Consider the following 24142-nt stretch of genomic DNA (forward strand, 5'->3'; position numbering starts at 1 on the left):
GGTCATGTGGAGCACTTAGCCGAGGTCCTCCAATTCGTCGGACGAGCCTGCGAGGTCGTCGCTGTGGAGGCTCAGCGCGCGCGCCGCGTTCGGGGCCCCTCTCTGGGGCGGCACCGGCTCCAGCTCCAGCGCCTCCGGCGCGTCCTCGCGCAGTGCCTCGTCCAGCGTAGGTGCCTCGCGCAGCTGGATGAGCGGCGCAGCCAGCGCGCCCCACGTAGGCGCATCGATGCGCGCCGCGTAGGGCAGCAGGTCCATCGCCCACTCGGCCGGCCGGTACGTCGCGCGCGGCGCATGGAACGGCGAGCGCTCGTCCACGGGCGGCCTGCGCAGCGCCTGCAGCACGTCGTCGCACGCGCGCGCACGTGCAGCGAGGTCCCAGTGCGCGGGCTTGGTCAGCTGCTGCCCACGGCGCGCGACCGGCGACGGCAGCGACGCGAGAAGACCACGGACCGTGAGCTGGTACAGATACTGCGTGCCCGCCGCCTGCCCGCGGACATCGGCACACGCAGCGAGTGCGTCCGCCTCGCTCAACGACTCGAGGGCAGGCGCCATGTCGTCCACCTCGTTCACAAAGGCCGGCAGGTTGTGGAAGAGGTACAGCTGGTACACCGAGGCATCGACCGGCAGCTGGGCCCACAGCTGCTCGACGTCCACGAGCGACGGGCGCTGCGTCGCGCGGAACGGGTGCGTAAGCGTGGGGCGCGGCGCAGGCGGCGCCTCGAGACCCGGGTCGCCCTCGCGCTTGTTGTACAGCACACGACCGACTGCGTGGAAGACAACGAGCGCCGAGGCCCGCATCGTGAGCGCCTCGGTCGTTGGCGCATCCTGTAGAAGGGCCACACTCGTGCTCGCGCTCCGTATATCGCCAGCCGACGATGCGGCCACGTCGGCCAGCACGGCCTGCGGCATGTGCGGCGCCTGCGCCGCCAGCGCGCTCTGGATCATACGCGTCGTCAGCGGGGGGAATCGGATCTCTGAAAAGGCCGGGTGCCGCTGCACCGAGTCAGGCACCACGGCGCGGACGTCCATCTGCGATGCGCGGCGCGCGCGCCAGTCGAGCGCCTCCCATGGGTCTGCCTCGGTGCGGGGCTGTGCGTCCGACACAACGAGCACGAGCGGCGCGCCCGTCGTGGCGAGAAACTGCTCGAGGGCGCGATGCACCTGCTGCCGCGTCTCTTCGTGCGACACGTTCGGCCAGTCTTCGACGAGGATCACGCGGCGCGGCGGCGGCGCTTCGCCGGCGTGGCCGCGCGGCACGAGGGCCAAGCGCGCAAAGCGCGCCGACGCTTGGAGAAACGCCGCAAAGCGCTCGACGGACGACTGCCGCACACCTGTCTCAAGGAGTGCATCGCAATTTTCCCACTCGACCACGTCAAAGTGCAGCTGTGTCGCGCGCGCGAGCGCGTGCAGCGTGGCGCTTTTGCCGGCGCCGCTGGGGCCCGTCAAGGCGAGGATGCGCTGGGTGAGCAGGGCACACGTACGCGGTACTTGCGCAGAGATGGAGCACCATCCAGAGCCTCTGTAAGCCACGCGCGCACATCCGCGATCTTGCGCTTGTTCACAGCCAGGCCGTCGACGTCGTCGGCGCTGGCACGAGCGCCTGCGCTCGTCGCGCGCCGCAGCGGGCGCGAGGTCGGCACAGGCGCCCGGGAGGTGCGCGGCGCCGACCTCTTAGCAGTCGAGTGCACCTGCGGCGCATCGTGTGGCGTGCGGCGCGCGACGAGGCTCAGCTGCCCACGCCCCCCCCGCGTCGACGGTGGCATGAGCGTAGCATGACAGCGTGTCACGTGGCTACTTGGGGTGGCTCGACGGCCACGGCTTTTCTCCCAGCACGATGGAGACGCTGCTGCGCCTGTTTCCTTCGACACTCAGTCCGGACATCCATGTGCGGCGCGCTTCGGAGCAGGAACTGCGCCAGCTGGAGGGGCAGCCGGGCATGCTCTCGGCGTCGCTGCAAATCGTCGCGTCGCCGGACGCCGATGCCACGGTGCGCCAGGCAGCGGCCATGTACGTGTGGTCAACTGACGCAGCTATGTGAAGAACCGCATTTCGCGTGCGTGGGACACGTCGCTGCCGCGCGGTGCGCACGAGTCCCCCCATGTGCCCGAGGACGACAAGCCGGTGGTGCGTGCGGCGCTGCTGCCGTCGATCGCCTCGGTCCCCCCGACGCTGCGTGTGCATGTGGCGAGTGCGCTGTTCAGCGTTGTGCGCAGCGACTTTCCCGAGCACTGGCCGACACTGCTTGACGAGATCGTGCAGAGGCTCACGTCGGGGCAGGAGGCGGAGATGTACGCGGGCGTGCGGGCGCTCCTCGAGGCCGTGCGTGCGTTCCGTTTCTCTGACACGGACACGAAGCTGGAGGGGATTGTGGCGCGCACCTTCCCGGTGCTGCTGCAGACGGTGAATGCGCTGATGGACTCGGCGCAGTCGAACCTGCCGGCGGTCGGCGAGATGGTGTACTATGCGATGAAAGTGTACAAGACGAGTCTCGCGATCACGCTCACGCGGCACCAGCAGTCGAACGAGAGCATTGTGCCGTGGGGCACGCTCATGCTGCGCGTCGTGCAAAAGCCCGTGGACGCTGAGGGCGCGGACGAGGAGGCCAAGGAAAAGGCGCCGTGGTGGAAGGCGAAGAAGTGGGCGTTCTACGCTCTCAACCGGCTCTTCTCGCGGTACGGCATCCCGTCGCAGCTCTCTGCGAGTATGGTCTCGTGCAAGCCGTTTGCGGAGACGTTCCTGCACAGCTTCGCGCCCGAGATCCTCAAAGCGTACCTGCACACAGCGGACGCCATGGTGTCGCAGCAGCTGTGGGTCAGCCGCCCGGTGGTGCGGCACCTGCTCGCCTTCTTCACCGAGAGCCTCAAGCCCAAGTCGATGTGGGTGCTGCTGCGCCCCCACATGCAGCAGATTATCGAGACGCTCGTGTACCCCCGCCTCTGCTTCTCCGACGAGGACGAGGAGCTGTGGGAGGTCGACCCGGTGGACTTTGTGCGCATGAGCGCGGACCCGCTGGAGGAGCTGGGCACGACGGCGAGCGTGGCCAGCTCGCTGCTGCACACGGCCGTGGCGCGCCGCACCGCGTCGATGCTGGATCCGACGCTGCAGTTCATCCTGCAAATCGTGAACGCGTACGCAGCGGAGCAGTGCACGCCGCGTCAGATGGACGGTGCGCTGCGCATGTGTATCACGATCTGCACGAGCATGGTGCACAGCGAGCGGGTGCAGGACCAGCTGGACGCGTTCTTTGCGCAGCACGTGCTGCCTGCGCTCCGGAGCCCGCATGCCTTTTTGCGGCTGCGCGCGTGTGCGGCGGTGCAGACGTTTGACCATGCGGGCATGAAGTGGACGTCGGGCGAGACGCTCGAGACGGCGCTGCGTGGGGTGATGGACTGCATGCTCGACACGGAGCTGCCGGTGCGTGTGCAGGCCGCGGAGGCGATGGGTGAGCTGGTCGCGCACGACGAGGTGCACAATGCGATGGCGCCGAATGCGGGCCGCCTGATGCAGGAGCTGCTCAAGCTCTCTGACGAGACGGACCTCGATGTGCTGATGACGACGCAGGAGAAGATCGTGAACCATTTTGCCGAGGAGCTGCTGCCGTTCAGCGTGCAGCTCACGCAGCAGATGGCGCAGAGCTACATGCGCCTTGTGCAGGACAACTTGGCCGGCGGCGACGCGGACGCGGATGGCGTGCACGCCTTCCGGATCGACCAGGGCGAGGAGGACAAGTACTTTGCGGCCGTCGGCTGCCTGAGCACCATGTACCAGATGGTCTCCACGGCCGAGTCGCGTCCTGAGATCCTCGCGGAGCTCGAGCAGGTGCTGCTGCCCGTCGTGGCGTACACGATCGAGTCGGAGACGGTCGACCTGTACGACGACTGCTTCCAGCTCACCGATGTGCTGACGTACTACCAGAAGCGCATTTCGCCGGGCATGTGGCACATCTTCACGCTCATGTACAAGTCGTTCAAGTCGAGCGGCGTCGACTACCTGTCGGAGATGATCGGCACGCTGGACAACTGCGCGTCGTACGGCACGGCCGTCCTGCAGGAGAAGGCCGAGTACCGCCACATGCTGCTCGATATCTTCCACACGGCCATGACGCACGACCAGCTCGTCGTGAGCGACCGTGTGGCCGCGTGCCAGCTCGCGGAGGTGATTCTTCTCCTGCTCCGCGGCTACGTCGACGAGGCCGTGCCCGGCATCATCGGCACGCTGCTGCCCCACACACAAAAGAGCGCGGAGGCGCCCTCGTTCCAGCTGCGCAAGTGGGCGATCCTCGTCATCCTCGAGGCCGTATACTACAACGCGGCACTGGCGCTCCAGGTGCTCGAGTCGCACGGCGCGACGAGCGCCTTCTTCTCCGCCGCGCTGCCGATGCTCAGCCAGTGCCGCCGCGTGCACGAGTGTAAGGTGACGGTGGTCGCGCTGCTCTCGCTCCTGTCGCTGGACCCTGCGGCGGTGCCCGAGGCGCTGCAGGCCGGCTACCCCCACCTGCTTGGCGCGCTCGTCACGCAGCTCGCGCTGCTGCCCAAGCTCGTCTCGCGGCGCAAGGAGCTGTCCTCGGCGCTGGACCAGGGCTTCAACGACTTGGATGACGATGGCGACCTGGCCGAGTTTGATGACGACGCGGACGTCGAGGAGGACGACAACGACTACCTGGAGCTCCTCGCCCAAGAGGCTGCGCGCCTCCGGACGCGAGTAAGTGCAGTCGACGACGGCGAGGATCTCGATGAGCTCGACGACCTGGACGACGACGAGATCGGGTACGAGTCGCCCCTTGAGAGTGTGCCCGTGTACGAGCCCTTCCGCACGGTCGTCCAGCAGCTGCGCACGCAGCATGCGGCGCTCTTCCAGCGCCTCACCGAGGGCCTCAACGAGGCGCAGCAGCGTGACCTGCAGCAGGCGCTGGAGCTCGTGGATGGCGAAGAAACGGGTACTACGGTATCGAATTAGGCGGGCGACTGGATCTCGGCCGTCAGGGGCGGGAAGCGCCGCACCATGCGCTCCTCGTTGCGCGTGTGCTGCCGCAGCCGGTGGCCCAAGCGCCCCTCCGTCGCGAACGAGGCCTCCCAGCGCGCCGGCACCGGCTTGCGCTCTGTACACCAGTAGAAGATGTCCCAGTCTGGCTCGTCCAAAAGCTGATCCAGCTCATGCAGCTCCTCGTTTGAGAGGCATGCGAGCTCTTTCTGCGCAAACGTGCTGAGAATCAGGTCCGTCTCGAGCGTGCCGCGCTTGCGGCACTGGTACTGCAGACGCGCTAGCATGCGTGGTCGCCCCTCGCCCTCTCGGTTTGCTACGCGGATCGGCACGTCTATGCCCTCGACACGCTGGCCCGCGCTCGCGAGGTCCACGCCGTCGGCGCGGCGCGCCGGGTCCATTTCCCGGGAAAAGGGCAAGGGGAACGGATCACTCAAGTCAGGTGCATCCTTTCCTGAGAAGCGAGCGGACGACGTGCTGATCGCCCGCGCCGCCACGCGCGCGCACGCGCCGTGGCGCTGCCCCGCGGCCGCCGCACGGAGCCACATGAGGGGCGGAGCGCTGGTCCGCCTCCACACCCTATCCCATCACGTGGTCAACTATATTTCCACACGTGACTAACAGTCCATCGTGCGTCGCAGCCTCTGCGGCTGTCCGACCTTCTTCTGGTACAGCAAGATGGTACGTGCTGACGGCGCCGCGCCCGTGGACGATGCCGCGTTCTCTACGCCGTGCCGCCCTTGCTCTAGGTGTGAGGCGCGGTGGGGAGCGCGGACGCCGCGGGCACGGCGCGCTCGAACGCATACTAACCTGCTAGTCTAAGCGCACAGTCAAGGTTGGCATTACCGGCAAGTACGGCACTCGTTATGGCTCGTCGCTGCGTCGCCAGATCAAGAAGATTGAGGTGTCGCAGCACAGCCGCTACACGTGCTCCTTCTGTGGCAAGGACACTGTGAAGCGCCAGGCTGTGGGTATCTGGAACTGCAGCGCGTGCAAGAAGGTGGTCGCCGGTGGCGCCTGGTCGATGAACACCACGGCCGCGGCCACGGTCCGCAGGTATGTGCCACGGTCTAACCCCAGCACGATCCGTCGTCTGCGTGAGATCAGCGAGGCGTAAGCCACGACGCCCGTCTCCCAAAACTGTTTTGCCCACGCTCCACGGATGCCGTGGCATCGTGGATGCACTATAGCCGCAGGATAGTGCCTTGGTGGCTGGTGAATACCTACATGTATGCCAACAGACAGGCCGTCCCTATAGCTTTGTGCGCTAGCGCGACGTTGTGCGCTCCAGCAGGTCCTTCGCCTCGTTGATTTCTGCGTCAGCGCCCCGTACATACTGCTTGCGAGGTACGGCGAGCCGCCACGGTCAGGGTGGTTCGCAATCATCATGCGGCGGTGCGCATCCTTGATGCGGTTCCGGTTCACGCTCGCTTCGCTGCCGTTAGTCGGCCACACGCACCGCAGGCCCAGAATCTGAATGGCCTCCTTGCGGTCCATCTTGGCCTGGAAGCCGCCCTTCACCCACTTGCCATTCGACGCGCTCGTCGGCCGCATCATCATCGCCAGTACGCCGCTGTGTAAGTGGCATATACGCACGCGCCAATGAGGCCACAGCCCAGGACCATCGGTGTGGCAATGTGCGATGGCTGCGTCACCTGCAGCTGCAGCGGCATACTAGGACGCAGCGCCGACGTCGTCATCCCGCGCGCCACACTCACAGGCGCCGGTACACGCAGGCTGCGCACAGCTGATCGAACCACGAGCATGGCCACCGTCGTTGTGCGTGGAGCCGCAGGCGGCCGATGGAGACTTATTTCCTCGCGCGCGGCCGCTCGGCCGCCCCCTCCGCCCGATGCCTGGCGAGGCGCACCGCGCGCTACTGGCCTTTCATCACATCCTCTCTGCGAAAAAGATCCGCACTTTGCATGCGTGGTCGCAGGAGCTAGAGCTGCACGGACTCGTGAAAATTGGCTACCCCGGCGTGCTGCTCGTTGCTGACCGCGCGCCGTGCGCGAGCCGCGTGCCCGAGTACGTGCGCCGCATCAAGCGCCTGCCGTGGCAGACGTGCGAGGTGCGCGCCTTCGGCGCGGTGCCGCCGCCAGCTGCGCCGGCGCTCGAGGGCCTCGCCCATGCGCTGCGCACACTCGCTGTGCCCGCCAGCGTATCGCGCCGCTCCGGCCTCGTCCAGCTCGAGCGCCTGAAGGATATGAGCGCCTACCTACACGCCGCCGACGCCGCCACCCCGCTGCCGCACGGCGCCCTCTCGTGGGCCGCGTTCTTCCAGCAGGCCATGCGCGCTCCGTAGAAGTGGAGCTTCTCCACCCCCGATGACCTCGGCCCCGGCGACGCACCTGTTCCAGTCGGACGCCTCGCTGGCGCTCGGCGAGGCGCGCGCCGCCAAGGCCCAGCGCACGGCGCATGGCGCCGCGCATGGATACCCCATCTGGCTCGGCGTCGGTGCGAGTCCGCTCCCCCACAGCCAGGAAGAACAGGCGCCGGCGCCGACGCGCGACCTCGCCACGCTGGCGGAGCGCGCGGCAGGCGCCGACGGCGGCCTGCACAAGGTGCTCCATGCGGCACTGGCCCACGAGACGCTGTACACGGCGGAGGCAGGGCGCCTCGCGCGACGCACACATCTCGAGTCGGGCGACGCGCTCGCCACGTACACCAGGCACGGCGGCCCAGTCACCGGCATTGCCGTGATCCCCGTGCAGCCTGGGCGCACGATCCTGTGCACGGCTTCTTGGGATCGCTGCCTCCGCTTTTGGGACGCGGAGCACGCGCGTGCACCGTTTCTGTGCGTGGACAACGCGGCCGCCGACCTCCTCAAGGCTCTGCACTACGATGCACCCCATGCGATCCTGTGCTCTGGCGGCAGCGACAAGACGGTGCGCCTGTGGGACCTCGCGCCCATGCTTGCGTGGGCCAGGCGCTCTCTGGAGAGTGCCCCGGCGCTCGGCGCAGATGCCCCGCGGCCGCCGCTCGTCGGCTCGTACCAAGTGCACACGCGCCCGGTCGTGAGCCTCGCGTCGGTGCCTGCCGCGCCGGCGCCGCCCGCGCAGTGGGCGCCTGACGTGCGCAACCTGGACAGTGCGCTTGTCCTATGGTCCGCCGACTCGATGGGGCGCGTGCTGCAGGTGCGCTGGGACGCCGACACGCAGCGCTGTACCGTGGAGCGCGAGCTCGACGGGCCGGAAACCAATGTGCACCAGCTCGTGCCGGCGTGGCGCGAGTACGATGCCGAGCAGTACACGCTCGATGTGTGGTGCGTGTCGTCGGACCAGACGGTGCGCCGTTTCCCGCTCTCCGCGCACGCGCGCGAGACGGTGCTGCCCGGCCGTGCATCGCACGCGGGGGCGGCGGCCGGCGCCCAGCCGCCGCTGCGCGCGGACGTGTGCTTCTCGGTGCCCGCTCGCTCTGTGCTGCCGCTTGCGGTGGACGATCTCGTTTTGCTGGGGTGTGTGGACGGCACGCTGCAGCTGTGGTCACTCGCACACGGCGCATGTGTGCATGTGCTGGACGGCCACTGGCACGAAGTGACCTTCCTGAGCGTGTGGCACCGCGCCACCGAGCCGTACGTCGTGTCGGCCTCCCTGGACGGTACGGTGCGCCGCTGGCCGTGGTCACGCCTGATGGCGCGTCGCGAGGCGCCCGAGGCGCCTGCGGCGCCGGGCGCGGCGCTCACGGCCGAGGAGGAAGCGGAGCTGGAGGCCCTACTGGACGAGTAACTATCCACTGTTGGCGCCGACGGCGAGGCGCTTGAGGTGCTCCATGAACACCTGGAGGCTGACGTCGTCGGTAAAGATGGCGGCGCCCTGCGCGCCGGCGCCGTAGGCGCCGCCGGTCATGTGTGTGGTGGACGGGTTCAGCTTGGAGAGAAGGAAGCGTGCCTGCGAGCCGTTCTGGTCGCACACAATATAGCGGGGGATCGGGAAGCGCTCGAGCAGGAGCTCCTGCGCATCGGTCTGTGGCATCTCGAGGATCTCGCGGAAGTTTTCGTAGCCCTCCTGGTCCTGGTACCCCGCCTTGCGCCACTGCGCGATGGTCTCGCCATGGAAGATGAGCAGGTGGAAGAACGTATCGAGCAGCAGCACAACGTCGGGGCGAATCGACATCGAGTCGAGCAGCACGGGCGTTGGCGGCCCCTCGAATCCGTACGACATGAGCGTCGGCTGGATCATGATGAGCGAGTTGTTCACGTCCTCGCAGTTGAGTACGTGCCGGTAGTACGCCGTCTCGTCCGGCGAGTTGTTAAACACCTGCAGGAACTGGCTGCGGCGCAGGTGGAACATGAACTGGGGGTAGATGTTGAAATTCTCGCTCAGGCGGAAGCTCGTCGGGTCGTCCTTGCGGTACTCGGCAAACTTCTGGCACAGGCGGATCAGCATGCGGTCGAGCCAGCGCAGCACGTCGGGACTGTCGTCGATCTCCGCCTTGAACACGGCAATACGCGCCATGAGCACAGCTGCGGCTTCCTGGTCGAACGAGAGGCCAATGTGACCCGACTCGCCGTCCGCAAAGTTGCGCGCAATCGTCGTCACACGCAGGCGGAACTGCCCCGATGCGTGCTGGTAGTGCGTCACAAACTGGACCAGCCCCCGCGCGCCAGGCTGCAGTGGCTGGCCAGCCGGCGTCGCCACCTCGAAGTACACGCCCGCACTCGTGCGCGGCGTCACCGAGCACATCTTCCACGCGGCCGTTTGGCCGATGCCAATCTCCGTCTCGCCCACGCTCGCCGACTTTTTGTTCGCTGAGATGGCGTGGCCGATGAGGCCGCTCACCTTGAGCTCCTTCGTGCACTGCACCTCGAGCGTGGCGTTGAAGCCCATCTGCAGGTGCCCATGCTCGTCCTTGTCAAAGATCTTCTGGAAGCTCTGCTTGAAGATACCCATCTGGAAGCTGTCGACGAGCAGCTGGTGCCCGTTCGTGACATTGCACAGCGCATGCATCTCGAGCAGGCCGACCTGGTCCAGGCAGCCCGAAAACACGTCAATCGCATGCCCATTCGTGGCAGCGCGGCGGCCCAGGTTCTCGTAGAAGCGCACCGCGCGCTTAAAGAACTTGACGTTGTCCTTCTCGATGTCGTGGTGCGAGCGAATTCGCTCGCGCAGCTCGGTCGAGACGACCTGTCCGGGGCCCTCCGTGCAGGGCCCACCGCAGAAGAGCATCACGCGCGCGCCCGTGTTCTGGAACGCACTCTCAAGCAGGCCGACTGCGACGCTGAGCGCAGCGCCCGTGCAGCGCTGCGGGCGCTTGTCGTTCGCCACGGGCCACGGGTCGCGCTGCAGCTGCTCGAGGATGCTCGTCAGCTGGTACTCGCACTGCGACACCGGAAGCAAGAAGCGCGTCGCGCCGATCTGGCCGCTCGGTGCCGCGCGCGGCTGCGATGGGCCGCTGCCTGGCGTCGGCCGCGCGCCGGGCGTGAGGCCCAGCATGTCCTGGATACTCTTGGGCGAGTAGTCCTTCGAGCCGCGGAATACAAAGCTCTTGGGGCAGTTCTCGTAGCCCAGTTCGTGCACCTGAACGACCGTTCCAAACGTCACCAGGCCGACGAGCGCGTTAGGCGGCAGCAGACTGAGGCTGACCACGAGCGACTCGCTGAGCGCCTTGAGATCATCCGGCTCCATGCATGTGTCGACCACGAACATGAAGATGGGCGGGATCTGCGACGTGCGGCTCAGCGTGTACTCGATCGTCGTGTACTTGGGCAGCAACTCCGCGGGCAGATTGGTCGTGCTAATGTCCTTGTAGTGCGGCGGGAACGGGTTGCGCGACAAGCAGAACGGGCAGATCCACAGCTTGCCACGCACGTCCACCTGGCAGTACGGGTTCAACACCGCGCGGCACGGCGGCTTGCACATCACCGGCTCGTACAGGACAGGCGGCAGGTCAGCGCGCTCCTTAAGCGGCGTGTACAGCGCTGCGACGGGGACGACGGTGCGCGTCGCCTCCAGCTTCGACGAAGGCCATACATTCCACGATAGCCGCACACCATCGCGGTCCTCAACCTCGTCCACGTCTGCGTGTCAGCGCCAGCTAACGTACTCATGGTGGTGTTGTCGTGTCGTGTCGTGCGTCGGTAGCGAAGGCCGTCGCCAGCGGGCCCGGCCGAACGCCACGTGGCTCCGACCGTGCGCCGCGCGCTGCCGCACGATCGCTCGCCACGATGCCTCGGCATGGCGCGACGCCGCCGCGCGGCGTGGCGCGCGGCCGCGGGGCAAGCGCTCCTGCCTCACACGACGGCTACAGCTCGCGTCTCCTAATGATGTGGACGCACCAGCCGCCCAATTTTTCCCGGCACGACTTCGTCATGAGCCCCGCACATACGCTCCCCCAGATCTCGGACGCTGAACTGCTGATGGTCATCGCGCCTGGTGCGTGGGACACGCTTCAGGCGGCGGCAAGTGACGGCACGGACGTGTGGCCGATTCTCTCGCGCGTTCTCGTGTTTGCGCCTGTGCAGGCGCTCGCGGATCAGGAGGTGATTGCGCGGCAGCAGCAGCTGCAGCTCTCGATCAACCGGCACATGGCGGGCCTCTGCGGCCTCATGAGCCGCACGCAGGTCGTGCTCGCCCGCGTGCCCCGTGCGCGGCACACGCTCACGCACGCGGAGCTGTACTTTAAGGACCAGTACATTGGCCGCGCCGACATGTGGCGCCTATGCGAGTCCATGGTCGATTCGTGCGTGTACGTCGGCCAGACAATCACACTCGCCGTCGGCATCCGTGCTAAGATCGGGCGCCTGTTCATCCACGAGCACAGCGTCACGTCCGGCTACTTTGCGCCGAGCACACTGTCCATCTTCCGCACCGAGACGGCGCGCTGCAGCGTGTTTGTGCAAATGTCGCGCGAAATGTGGGAGTTCGACGAGAGTGGCGAGATTCACTACGAAAAGGTGCTGTACGGTTTCCTTCCCGACCTGATCCGCAAGTGGGAGACCATTGGTACGAGCCACGTCGTGTCGATTGTGCTCTTCACGCGCGTCCTGTACGACGAGTCGGAGCGTGAACATCTCACGGGCCTACCGGTGCAGCGCACCTCCAGCGGGCAGCTGTATGTGGACTACTACAAGGTCCTCCTCGAGCTGGACTCGTCGCCCCACTGGCCGTCGGTCATGCGCCGACTCAAGGAAGAGTTTTTCCGCTTCCAGCACGACATTCTGCTGCAGCCGCGCTGGACATCGTCGCAAGTCGGGCTGCCGCGGCAGGACCACGAGACGGTGGGCGGCGACGAGGCGGTCGGTGGTCGGGTGCTTCTCGGCCGCTTTGCGCAGGCGCACGAGGGCAACGTGCTGGAGGCCGTCAACCTGATGCTCAATTCTGCCGAGAAGCACTACATTGACCGCGACCTCACCATGACGGGCTTTTCGTTCCTCATGCTCACGGCAGGTACGGGGCATTTTTTCGTCAACAAACACCTCTTGCGCATCGCGACACAGCGCATGTTCGACATGGGTCTCTCGCTCGACCTCGTGTGCCTCACACAGATGCCGCTGCACACCGTCCCGCTCTTTCGCTTTCTGTCCCAGGTGCCGCCCACGCGTCAGGAGCCCAAGACACGTGCGGACACACACCCGCTCTTTGTGGATGCCACGCACGGGCCGAGTCAGGTGTGCGAGTTCTTGCCCTTCTGGGTCAATGGCAGCTTTTACAACATCGAGCAGGATCGCCCGTACTGGGAAACGCGCTTTGTGCCTCGCTGCCGCATGGATGGACTGCGCATGACCGAGCTGCTGGGCTCGCTCCAGCAGGAGCTATCGCTGCCGTACCTTGCGCTGCCCACCGCGCATCGCAGCGGCCCCTCCGCCGCTGTGCGCGAGCGATTCGACCAGGAGCAGTTTGCGCCCGCCACGAACGTGTCGGCACCCGCCACTCCGACTGTGCCGTACATGGGCAGTATCGTGCCGCCAGGCGTATCGCGTGCCCAGGCGCCCACACCTCCGACACCCCGCGTACCCTCCATCCACGGCTCCGTGCACTCAGTGCGCAGTCTCGTGCTGGAGGACCTCGGCAAGACGCTACCCACTGTGTCCGAGTCGATGACGTCGCTCGTCGCAGTGCGTGCGGCGACGAGCGCCACGCCCCCTCGCTCCGCCGGCCGCGCAACGCCGCGCTGGCGTGCCTGGTGGCCATGGCGCCCTGAGTCGCGGGTGCCCCGATCGCGCGCCACCACAGGCGATGCCTCACGACTGCTGCTCCAGGCGCTTGGCACCGGAGGACCACGTGCTACACCGCAGCTGGTGGAGGCGTCCCATTCCTACGCGACGCGCGTCGCGGCGCTGGACGACACCGAGAGGCCTGAGGCAGGCGTCGCTATCGAGTCCAGCTCGTTGCCTGAAGTGTCACGGAATGCGCTAAACCCTCGCGTTGCCATGTCTGAGCGCAATGCGCTGTTGTTCCGCTGGCAGAATGCATTTATTGAACGTATCAACCAGCATGCCGTCAAGTGGTGGTCGATGACGTTGCCAGCGTGCCTGCCTCTTACCACGCGATACCTCCCTAGCGAGCACGAGCTCGCGCATGCATGGCACGAGTATCCGTACACGGTATCGGTACACTCTGATACGGCGTCGATCATGCTCAAGCACGGCACGTCCACGAGTCCGGCGTTGGCGATGCTGCGCGAGATGTGTGCACAGCGTCTCGCACAGGGATTCCAGCTCGTCGAGCGCCCTGTCGCCCGGCCAGGCACGGTGCCGGGCGCTCGCGATGCGCGGCATCTCGTGCTGCGCCACCCTGCCGACATGCTGCGTCCCGGCAACTTTGCGGATGGCGACCCAGTGTACCTGACGACCATGGACCAGGTGCACTGCATCTCGTACAGCCGCCAGGCGGGCATGATCCGCGTGACGCGTTACGTGAAGAAGGTGCCCTACTCGACGTCGCCCATTTCGTACCGTTGCTGTATGTGGCCGCGGTGGCACCCTGGCTACCGCTCGCTGTCTGCGCAGTTCCAGCACCCCGACCCACACGCGTATAACTGGACGTACCTGGACTCGATCATCGCGGGGTACGAGGACACATTCACGGAGTCGCTGCGGTACTCGCGCTCGCGTTTCGTGCTCGTGCCGAGCGAGGGATCGCCGCCGCCCATGATGGCCAGCTCGGGCGAGTATCTCAGCGACGAAGAGGTTCGTTTGATGGGCATGGATCGCCTTGCAGAGCTGTTCATGCGTGCCGAGTTCTATCCACGCGGGCGACCGCGGCAGGCGCGCAGTGTCCCGCTGCGCTTTCTGCCGACGACACTGGATCCGTCGAGTAGTTTGAGCGACGCTTCCTTTGTCGAAGCCTTGGCCGAGCGGCACGATGAGCTCGACCGCCGGCACGCGCAAGACCCGCGACCGCGACAGCGCGAGTCTGGTGCACTCACCCTGGCGGCTATCGCAGACGACATGCGCGCTTCCATGCGGGAGCTCAAGGTCCACGACCGCGTATGGCACCGCGTCGTCCACCGCCGAACCTTCACCGGCGCGGATCTCGTCACATGGCTATGCCGCACCTACAGCGACATCCACACGCGCGACGACGCTGTGCAGTTGGGAAACAAGCTCTTGCGGGCGGGCTTCATGGAGCACACGTTTGCGCTCCATGGGTTCTTAGATGGCCACTACTTTTATCGCCTGGTCATGTCGAACGAGCCCTCTGCGGCGGTCGCACTGGCGACGGCGCCGGGCGCCGCAGCCGCCGCAGCCATCGCTCATGCGCCCGACTCGGAGCTGGATGCACGCGCGAGGGTGCCCGAAGGACGCGCGGCACGCGTTCGTGTACCGCTCTCGCGGTCCATGCTCATTGACGTGGACCCCGAGCGGCGAAGCAGCCGCGCCGAGGTGGCTGTGCTGCATCATGACTTAGCGCACAATGCGGAAAACGGCTTCAATTTCCAGATCCAGTGGCTCGGAGTCACGGCACGGCTCATTGAAGATCTCGTGCAGTCGTGGACACGCTCCGTCGAGCGCTATGGGCTGCGGCTCGTGGAGGCGCCCATCCACCAGATCAAGGACATTGGCCACTACACGCCGTTTATCGCGGCCTTACCTATCCCGCTCGCTCTCGCGCCACCCAAACCGAGCACGTTTGCCGCGCTATTGGAGACGGCGCGGCGCGTGCAGTTGACGCATGCGCGCGAGACGAGGAGTGACCTCGAGGCGTGGCTGCTGCGCTATGTCCTCTCGCCCTCTGCGACGCGGAGCGATCAGCTATTCGAGATGGCTCTTGTGCGTGACTTTGGCTTCGTGCTTGATCAGGAGGCCCAGTCCCTGTACCCAGAGCACCTGGACGTGCACTACTCGTCCCGTCCTATGGACTTTGACTATACACAATTTGTCCACCGCAGTGGCGTGGCCTTTGTCCAAGTGGTCGGCGGACGCGATGGCTACCTGTGGCTCAACAACCGCACATCCAATGCCAAGTGGCAGACGCACCACAAAGGCCACAAGTTCGCGCCGCCGCCGCCCAACGCGGCACAGGCCCGCCAATCGTTCCAGCGCCTGTGCGCGGACAAGGAAGCCCTGGGCCAGTTTTACGAACGGGTCTGGCAGCTTCTCCATGTCCTGGCGTCGACGGACACCGCTCCCACATAGTTACCAGCGGCGCTTCATCTGCGCCTGTTAGACCGTATACCCCTGGACGCACCTGAGTCTGCACACATGTTTTGAACGCACGGAACTCAGCAGCGCATCGATCGCGCTCCATTTCCTGGTAGTTCCGCAGCATGCACTGGCCATACGCCTGTGCCTGCGTATGGCACTCTCCGACCGCCTGGCCCATCTGCTTGAGCGGCGCCAGCGTGCGCGGCCGCGACGCAGCAACGGGGGTGGCGCTTGTCATGGCGGTCCGGACAGAATCATCACGTGAAGGACTGGGGACGCCGCGTGTCGAGCGCAGCGCCGCGCCCTCCACCGCCTGCCTGTCGCCGCGGTTCTTCGTTGCTACCGCTGTGGCTGTCGACCATGTCGACCACGCCACCCACAGCGCCAGCCATGCGCTTAAGAGAGCCTGTGCTGGTGCAGGTTTTGTCGGCTGTCAAGGCAGCTGTTGGCCGCCTGAATTTCAGTGTGTCGCCTCGCCAGAACATTGAAAAATTTCGCGCGTACCGCTGGTCGCGCCTCGACAAATTGAAGTATGGCACGATGTTCGTGATTGCACTCTTTTCCGTCGCTGTAATGGGGAGTCCATCTTTTCCTTCAAAGCTCCTTATCCCTGCCATCTACATTGCCGCTTTGCTCATCCCGCTGACGTCGCAGCTGATTCTGCCGGCCTCACCGATCCTTCTGTGGCTGCTGCTGTTCTATTCGTGCCGCTTTATCGACGTGTCTGCACGGCCCCACATCTGGGTTTCAGTACTTCCGACACTGGAGACGATCTGGTACGGCGCCAGCATTAGCGATATCCTCACGCGATTCGGCCACCCCCTCCTCGACGTGCTCGCATGGATCCCGTATGGTGTCGTGCACTTCGCGGCACCCTTCATCGTGGCAATCCTTTTGTTTGTGTTTGCTCCAGAGAGCAGCGTTAAAATGTTTGGCAGCGCCTTTGGGCTCATGAACCTGACCGGCGTGCTCATACAGATTGCCTTCCCCTGCGCGCCGCCCTGGTACGAGCTGCGCGAAGGACTCACGCCAGCCAACTATGGCATGCGCGGCTCCCCAGCCGGCCTGGCACGCATCGATGCACTGTTTGGGGGCTTTGTGTATACCATGGGCTTTAGCAGCGCCCCCGTGGTGTTCGGCGCATTTCCTTCGCTGCATGCAGCATGCGCAACCTGCGAGGCATTGTTCCTCAGCTACTTCTTCCCCATCAAGCTGCCTCTGGGGCGCTGGCGCTTGGACACGCGCATCTTTTATTGGCTGTACGCTTTTTGGCTGTACTGGTCGACCATGTACTTGATGCACCACTACCTCATTGATCTCGTGGCCGGCGGCTGCCTTGCCACCATGGCATTCTATCTATGCCGCCCAGAGTCGTTGCGCGAGGCGATGGAAGACCGTGTCGCGGCGATGGAGCGCGAAGAACGCGCGCGTCTCGGCGAGCCTGTCGACGATGCGCTGCCGCTCGAGCGCTTCCCATTCAAACCTGAAGAGCAAAATCCGTCGCCCAATGATGCCATCTTTGCCATCGACGAGGAGTCCATGCCACATGATGCCGCCTCACACTCGTAAACAGCCCGCTCGCTCTGTGCATCCTGTAGCTGACATAATCTTCGCCAGCCGGCGACGTGGTCGCCGTGCGTCCTACGCAGCATTTACCATGGCCTCGTTCATTGGAACGACAGTGCAAGTGCGTTTGCGTACGGGTGCCACATTCATCGGGACTATTTTAGAAGTCGACCCTGCCACAGCGACTCTCAAGATGCGCCGGCAGGACTCGGGCGAGTCCTGCCAGGTGCGTCGCGACGAGCTTGTTGATGTTACCAAGGTAGCCCCCCCTGCTGCTCGCTCGACGACGTCAGGTGCATCCAACATGTCCTCCAAGGCATCGAAGGTGAAGGACGAAGTGTCTCAGACTGCTCCCAAGGCCACCGCCGAGGAGGGTGCTAGTGAGGGCCGCAAGAAGCGCAACCAGCGCCGCAAGAACGAATCGCGCGTTGCATCTCCGGCCCCAGCTGCCGCCATGGCCACGTCTGTGTCGGATGCGCCTTCAGCACCCTTTGACAGTGAGTTCGACTTTACGAAAAGCACTCAAAATTTCGACAAAAAGAAGATCTGGGATGAGATTCGCGTACGTTTGTCCTGCCTGACCACAGAACCAAGAAGCTCCCAACCCTCATCTGCTCGTGAACATTAACCGGAACACTAACTTAGCGTCAGGCTCGTCGCCTCGTATCCCGATGCTAGCGCCCCACGAAATGGTGCTCGACCCCAGCGAATCAGACCCGGTGCCCGAGGCCCCTGCCGCCCAGGCCCGAGAGACATCCTCTGCCGAAACGCGGAATGCCGACCCGGCAGAGATCGAGGTGCTGCGTACCTCCCTGGCGGAGGCAGAAGACCGCCTGAAGCGTCTTCAGTCGCAGTTGGCTCTATCGGAGGCGCTTACGGGTCTGCATATTGAGGACGCCGGGAACGGCACGTTCCTGTGCGGCTTATTCCAAAATCCTCACACGTCAGCGGCACATTGGCGGCACAAGCACGCGGGTGCCTCACACCCAGGCCACGAGGGTGCCCTGCGCTTCCACATGAATGCGCCTGGTATCAACGACTCGGATCTTGTGTCGCTGGGATATTCGGGCCCTCATCGCGACGCGAGCGACGCCAACGTGCTCGAGCGCATGCCCGAGCACTTCCTGGGGGATGTCAACGTGAAGCTGGAAAATGCGCCTCTGTTCCAGCAGCGCCTTACCAATCTATTTACGGCTCCATAGCTGCTTGTACGTTGGATAACCCTGAGCGTATCCATCCGGGATGTGGGTACACGCGTGCCAGCACACGTCCTTTAATTAGTGCCATAGGCACGGCGCCGTACTGACGGCTGTCCGTGCTATTTCCCAGATTGTCGCCTGTGAGCCACACATGGCCAGGTGGTACTGTCACAGTGCGTGCCGAATGTAATGCGACAAGCGCTTGCAGCATCGGATCTGCATGGGCATGGGCAGCCAGCAGCCCTGCATCCTCCGACATATAATCGCGCGGATCCACAAGAATGGTGTCTCCAGGCAATCCTAGGACACGCTTGCACACCGTCTTGGCCGGGTGCGTCGGCGACGTCGACACTACGACATCGCCGATCTGCAATCCCAGCCCTGCACTGGGATCCTGCTTGCCAGAGGGCAGGCCCGGCTGAACCTTGGGATATCTGTCGCGCAGGTCCTGGCTAGCAAAGGGCAGCTGACTGAGCCAGCGGAGAAAGGGTAGGCGTGCATACACAATGAGGTCGCCTGTCAAGGACAGCGTCGGCAGCATCGAGGCTCCACGGCACAGTCGTACCTCAAACATATGTTGATTGACCATATGAGCTAGACACATTATTTGGGCGGTCATAACACCTATGCGCGCGGCCTGGGACAGCGACATGGCTAGCCCCGCGCGTGCCATCGCGTGTCTTGCGTGACGAAAGGGGTCTGTGACGAGTCCGTGCGACGAGGATTTATGCAAAATGTCGCCCTGCGAAATGTCGCCCGTATCGGCGTCCCGGCCCAGCTCGTCGACGCAACCGGCTGATTCGTCTCCTTGCCGACGTGGTCGTGCATTGACGGCATGTCGAAGCAGGCCTCTGAGAAGAATAGCAATGAAGTTCGGCATTCTGCTATTGCCGGTGCGTGCGCTGGCTTTGTATCCAGCATTGTGACGTGCCCTCTCGACGTGATTAAAACTCGCCTTCAGGTCAAGTCCTTCGTTTTCGGGCATGACAATGCCGATCATAAGGGATTTATGGGTGCTTCGCGAGTCATAAGCCGTATATGGCACGAAGATGGCTTGCGCGGCTTTTATCGCGGTCTCGGCCCTACTGTAATCGGGTACTTGCCCACCTGGGCTATTTACTTTTGTGTCTATGACGCAGGCAAAAAGTTTTTCTCGAGCGAGTTTCCGCTTGCCCAACAACATCCCTATGCTGTACATATTGCGAGCGCTATGATTGCAGGCGCCACAAGCACTACAACTACCAGTCCTATGTGGGTCGTTAAAACACGCAGCATGCTACAAACCTCGTCGGTCCCGGAGGAGCACCAGTATCGGAATATGATCGACGCTTTTTCCAAGATTTACAAACGCGAAGGCTTCATGGCATTCTACAAAGGACTTTTACCAAGCCTTCTTGGTGTGTTCCACGTCGTTGTACAGTTTCCTTTATACGAGCACTTTAAAAGCCTTACAGCAGAAGCTCAGCGTGGCGAACCTCTTACCTCAGGCTCCATTCTGCTCTGCAGTGGCGGCTCAAAAATGCTGGCTTCCATTGTTACATACCCTCACGAAGTGCTTCGCACTCGACTACAGATGATTCCTACGTCGACGACCCTGAAGGGCGTCACACAAACGCACTATCCAAGCTTGCTTCAAACGATTTACTCTATCGCAAAGAGCGAGGGTATTCCCGGGTTCTATCGAGGCATGGGTGTCAACCTTGTCCGGACTGTACCCAGCTCAGGTTTGACGATCTTAACGTACGTCTTTGCCCACTTACTCCAGCTACGAATTGATTATGCATTACTTGGCCACACATGCCTCCAAGTCGTAGTCCTTTATGTACTCTATTTCTCTCCACATCCCCTGCTCTGCGACCATTCCGCACCTCTTGGCGGACCCAATGAGCACGTATGCGGATTATTTCAATGAACAGTATCGCGGACATGTATCATCCGGACCTGTCCGTATGATCATATCTCGAAGCGAATCGCTTCCGGCCGACCTCGCTGGTGCCCCGGAGTCCTGTACCGTCGAGGAGTTGATGGATCAGGAGGACCTGGCTGCGACCTCGTCAGACACTCAGGTGGGACCCAAGGCGTCGTCTCCCACAGGATTTCTAGCGTGGATGCAACCGTCCTCTTTTGCATGGATGCTAGATACGTGCGTATATGTCAACTCATGAAAGAAATGTACTCCTTAGCTCGTTGGAATACCTACAGGTCTTTAGCCACGAACTGTTTCGTGCTCAGCTGCAACCTTCCGCGTCAACACCGCGTGTCTACTTACTTGTACCTCATGTGGTTCTAGAAGAACTTGATCAATTAAAACAATCACCGCGGCCCCATGGTCCCACGACCATCGGGGCGCTTGCGCGGCACGCCAGCAGATGGATCTTGGATATGATTCAGCAGCAAAAATACAGCAGGACGTTTGAACAAAGGCCATTTGATCCTAGACTCTGGGTGCTGCATGTTCAGGCCCTGTCTGCTCGTGCTGCCCAACACCATCACTTAGTAGGTTTTTACATCTCACCCAGACCAATGACCAAACGATTGTGGCACTTTGCGCAGAAATCCATCAAAAGTGTGGAGCTTGTGTCATGCTAGTGTCTGACGATACGAACGCATGTACACAAGCAGAGTTAGAAAACATTCCTACATTCTCTTTGCAGCGCGTACTGTCTGCCATACACAAACAGGGACCCTCCACAGTTCAGCAAGACATTTACAAACTATACCAGCTATGCCAGCCTCACCTACGACACATCCTTTCGCAGCCGGCTGCTCTCTCAACCCTAGCTGCCACCGAATGGCAAGCGCTCGGCTCGATACCCACCCATAGTGTTGTTTAATACACACCTCCATTGTGCTAATAAGGGTTCTCCCTCCACGTCGTTGTCGTCACCCACGACATGCGTATGATTGAAGTGATTGCGAACGACCGTTTGGGTCGCAAAGGTGTGTTGCTGCTGTCTTACCGCTAGTTCGTGTCAAGTGTAGCCCTGAAGACACAGTGGGGGATCTGAAAAAGCTTATTGCAGCTCAAACAGGCACTGCCCCACAGAAAGTGCGTCACTTCTTTTAACCTTAGATCATTCTGAAAAAGGCATACAGCACTTTCAAGGATCATATCACACTCGCAGACTGTACGTGAAATATTCGATTGACACTAGACGAAATTCACGATGGCGACTCGCTGGAACTGCACTAACTTCTATCGACTATGGGTATGACCAGCATGGCCCAGTCGTTTAGACTACTTCCTTTTCATCATTTTTGGATTTCCGGTGTGCCATGTATCGCATGTGATCGTTAGGGTGCAAAGTGTAGTCGCTTTCCAGCCAGGATTCCAGAGCGGGTTCATGAGGAGGAGCTACGCCATCAACACTTTCAGGCTGCTTCCCTGCGAAATGCTGCTTGAGATAGCCTGACTCTTTGGAGCCAGAATTGACACCAAATTCAACTTGTATGCCGGGCTGGTCTTTTAGCTCAAGTAATTTCAATAGGTGGGTAGCCAACTGATTCAGCTCATCGACGGGTTCCTTGCGCCGAGTCCAGATAGTAATGCGATCCCCTTTCCCACGCAGGGAGCACACAGCACCTGTTACCAAGTCGTTATCATCCAGTGTATCGCCAATAAGAGCCAGAACAAGCCACATCCAAGTACGATCCACTAGGGCTTCGTGCGCGGCATGACTGCCAGCAGATTGGCCACGATCACGCAGTGTAATGACCCAGCGCCCGCCGTTAGCATTCGCCGGATCTTCCCACATTGGCTTGATACCCTGCTTGAAGAGGTGATAGTTGGCATTTTTTTCCAAGCGACTAGGCCGGTGCAAAGTAGCAAAGGTATCGAAGAAGGATTCTAGCGTAGTAAAATGACCGACGCACCTAAGCGTCGCTTCATATTGATCCTTGCTGGAATTTCCATGGTGTCGCTGCATATCATAATATAGTGTCCATGTGTCCTGCAGTGGGTGCTTTTTCCCTTGTTTGGCTGCCAGGCCAGCCTCACGGCCTGAAACGACTGGGGTATGTTCTAATGAATCTTTAAGATCTGCCTCACTCATGGGATTCGAGTCTGCAAGCGTTGTCTTTTCGGTTGGCCGGGCTTCCGTTTCCTGAGCTGGCTTGTTTGGTTCCAACGTATTCGTAGGCTCGGTAGCCGGATTTGGATCTTTGTTGGGCTTCTGAATCACATCCTCTGCTACCGTCTTAACAGAAGCTTCATCTTTGCCCATTGATTCTTTAGGTGCTGCCGTCTCTGGGGTCTTGTCAGTCGACTTTAGGCTCCATTTTGACGACGTCACGTCTACACCCCGCTGGTTGAGGCGAGCACGAATATCGCTCAGACTCGGCATGGGACTTATCTTGATATGCGAATTCGTATCAGACTTGCCGGCCGACTCAGCAGCTGACTCCAGCCTTCCGGCAAGTTCGAGGCGTTTTAGACTTTGGGCTCATGTTAGCCTCGCTGTACTTACAGATGGCGGCATGTTCGTTCCTCTGGGACGTGGGCATATTGAAACGTGACGCAATCTTCTCCAAAGTCGGGGGATTCATTTTAACAGGGCTGTGTCGCCCATTAGGAGCAGACCCTGCCGAGTCGGGTGTCTCCGAGCTCATGGCCAAATTCGAACTACCGTCTACAGAAATCCGGGGCGTCCGCATGTGCTGGATTCGGCGTTCACACGTGGGTTGAACTGCGCCCACGTCAACGCCCTCCACATCGATGTAACCTATCCGGAATGTCGAAGCGGCCTGTGCACGCTCAATCTTTAGCTAGTGTACCGAGCCCTAGATCCTAATTATTGACGCCGGCGCTTCCAGCGAGGCACGGTAGATAAGGTAGGATCCGAACGATCTTGTGTCATAGCTGTCGATGGGAAGGACGGTAGAGGTGTAGCCGCGGCGGAATAAAGGGTACTCGTACCCTTAAATACAGAGGGCGAGACGACTTGAGGGTTAGCTGTCTGTATAGAATCGGTTTGTGTTTCATAGGTACGCTTCTCTGCAGAGCGTACGTGGTGCTGGTTGATTTGTTTCCCCAAAATATCCTGAGACGTTGCATCCTGTGCATGTTCAGGCATATTAGTATCTCGGGACGGCATAGGATTCAATAGAACACCGCTGTCTGCCGTTGATACTACCGCACCTGAAGAGTCCCCTCTCATAGGGGCATCTCGATTTTTTTCTGCCGTTCCCACCGCTGTCGCCGCCGCTCTTCGACGAGAACTTCGTGGTTGATCATTAGCTGCGACAGGCTGTTCGGTGTTAGAGGCCTCGTTGGCCTCGGCAGCAAGTTCTGCCAGCTCTTCGGAAAGCGAATCTTGAGCTGTTGGGTTCGTGGACACAGACTCGAATACCAAACCTTCTCGCTGTTTGCGTTGATCCCATTCTTTCCACCGCTTCTCCCTAAATTCGGTGTCTCTCCGATCCTGCTCCACATGCTTATCCCACTCGGCTGCTTTGCGTCGAATATCATCGTTTACTTGTTGCTCGCGCAATTCCAAAAATAATAACTGTTGTTTTGCTCGCTCAGCCTCCTGCTTCCATTGTTTCACTTCCGACATATGGAGATTCCGTTGAGCATTTAGTCCCTCTGTCAACTGATCCTTCAATAGACGAATCTGTTCTTTAGCATTTCCAAGCTCTTCCGTCAGCCGGGTGGCAGAGTTGGACGCATCTTCATACATTGATTTAAGAAATTTTATTTCTTCTGCTTGCTGCATTATTTTTGCATTCAAAGCTTCCATAGTGTCATTAGACGGGTCATTGGTAGTGGAAATAGGGGGACGAATACGGCGACCAGAACGCGATACATATC

The 24142-nt window shown here is 62.1% G+C and overlaps 12 protein-coding genes across 12 annotated transcripts; 6 read left to right on the forward strand and 6 right to left on the reverse strand.

Annotated features, from left to right (window-relative positions):
• Nucleotides 1-15: 15 nt before the first annotated feature.
• On the reverse strand, nt 16-1763 carry MSY001_2866 (uncharacterized protein; the record flags this gene model as incomplete). The annotated part of the gene is made up of 2 exons (XM_018884738.1): nt 16-1458; nt 1482-1763. The coding sequence occupies 2 exons, from the start codon at nt 1761-1763 to the stop codon at nt 16-18; spliced, it is 1725 nt and encodes a 574-aa protein (XP_018741368.1).
• Nucleotides 1764-1834: 71 nt separating this feature from the next.
• On the forward strand, nt 1835-4956 carry MSY001_2867 (uncharacterized protein; the record flags this gene model as incomplete). The annotated part of the gene is made up of 2 exons (XM_018884739.1): nt 1835-2007; nt 2031-4956. The coding sequence occupies 2 exons, from the start codon at nt 1835-1837 to the stop codon at nt 4954-4956; spliced, it is 3099 nt and encodes a 1032-aa protein (XP_018741369.1).
• Nucleotides 4957-4978: 22 nt separating this feature from the next.
• Nucleotides 4979-5528, reverse strand: MSY001_2868 (uncharacterized protein; the record flags this gene model as incomplete). The annotated part of the gene is made up of 2 exons (XM_018884740.1): nt 4979-5024; nt 5065-5528. 2 exons carry the CDS (start codon nt 5526-5528, stop codon nt 4979-4981), a joined length of 510 nt encoding a protein of 169 aa, XP_018741370.1.
• Nucleotides 5529-5692: 164 nt separating this feature from the next.
• MSY001_2869 (uncharacterized protein) lies at nt 5693-6097 on the forward strand (the record flags this gene model as incomplete). Its single annotated transcript, XM_018884741.1, has 2 exons — nt 5693-5731; nt 5798-6097. 2 exons carry the CDS (start codon nt 5693-5695, stop codon nt 6095-6097), a joined length of 339 nt encoding a protein of 112 aa, XP_018741371.1.
• Nucleotides 6098-6247: 150 nt separating this feature from the next.
• Nucleotides 6248-6537, reverse strand: MSY001_2870 (uncharacterized protein; the record flags this gene model as incomplete). Its single annotated transcript, XM_018884743.1, has 2 exons — nt 6248-6294; nt 6318-6537. The coding sequence occupies 2 exons, from the start codon at nt 6535-6537 to the stop codon at nt 6248-6250; spliced, it is 267 nt and encodes an 88-aa protein (XP_018741372.1).
• A 770-nt stretch (nt 6538-7307) lies between these two features.
• Nucleotides 7308-8708, forward strand: MSY001_2871 (uncharacterized protein; the record flags this gene model as incomplete). Its single annotated transcript, XM_018884744.1, has 1 exon — nt 7308-8708. The coding sequence occupies one exon, from the start codon at nt 7308-7310 to the stop codon at nt 8706-8708; it is 1401 nt and encodes a 466-aa protein (XP_018741373.1).
• On the reverse strand, nt 8709-11029 carry MSY001_2872 (uncharacterized protein; the record flags this gene model as incomplete). The annotated part of the gene is made up of 2 exons (XM_018884745.1): nt 8709-10999; nt 11026-11029. The coding sequence occupies 2 exons, from the start codon at nt 11027-11029 to the stop codon at nt 8709-8711; spliced, it is 2295 nt and encodes a 764-aa protein (XP_018741374.1).
• A 261-nt stretch (nt 11030-11290) lies between these two features.
• MSY001_2873 (uncharacterized protein) lies at nt 11291-15559 on the forward strand (the record flags this gene model as incomplete). The annotated part of the gene is made up of 1 exon (XM_018884746.1): nt 11291-15559. The coding sequence occupies one exon, from the start codon at nt 11291-11293 to the stop codon at nt 15557-15559; it is 4269 nt and encodes a 1422-aa protein (XP_018741375.1).
• Nucleotides 15560-15928: 369 nt separating this feature from the next.
• Nucleotides 15929-17137, forward strand: MSY001_2874 (uncharacterized protein; the record flags this gene model as incomplete). The annotated part of the gene is made up of 1 exon (XM_018884747.1): nt 15929-17137. The coding sequence occupies one exon, from the start codon at nt 15929-15931 to the stop codon at nt 17135-17137; it is 1209 nt and encodes a 402-aa protein (XP_018741376.1).
• Nucleotides 17138-18322: 1185 nt separating this feature from the next.
• Nucleotides 18323-18985, reverse strand: MSY001_2875 (uncharacterized protein; the record flags this gene model as incomplete). Its single annotated transcript, XM_018884748.1, has 2 exons — nt 18323-18898; nt 18920-18985. The coding sequence occupies 2 exons, from the start codon at nt 18983-18985 to the stop codon at nt 18323-18325; spliced, it is 642 nt and encodes a 213-aa protein (XP_018741377.1).
• Nucleotides 18986-19582: 597 nt separating this feature from the next.
• MSY001_2876 (uncharacterized protein) lies at nt 19583-21015 on the forward strand (the record flags this gene model as incomplete). The annotated part of the gene is made up of 4 exons (XM_018884749.1): nt 19583-20073; nt 20300-20476; nt 20794-20829; nt 21015. Coding segments are annotated over 4 exons (705 nt in total).
• A 551-nt stretch (nt 21016-21566) lies between these two features.
• On the reverse strand, nt 21567-24011 carry MSY001_2877 (uncharacterized protein; the record flags this gene model as incomplete). The annotated part of the gene is made up of 6 exons (XM_018884750.1): nt 21567-22140; nt 22207-22253; nt 22341-22729; nt 22800-23054; nt 23249-23387; nt 23523-24011. 6 exons carry the CDS (start codon nt 24009-24011, stop codon nt 21567-21569), a joined length of 1893 nt encoding a protein of 630 aa, XP_018741379.1.
• Nucleotides 24012-24142: the final 131 nt, after the last annotated feature.

Source organism: Malassezia sympodialis, genomic scaffold (assembly GCF_000349305.1).
Source record: "Malassezia sympodialis ATCC 42132 genomic scaffold, msy_sf_15, whole genome shotgun sequence".
Taxonomy (NCBI): Eukaryota; Fungi; Basidiomycota; class Malasseziomycetes; order Malasseziales; family Malasseziaceae; genus Malassezia; species Malassezia sympodialis.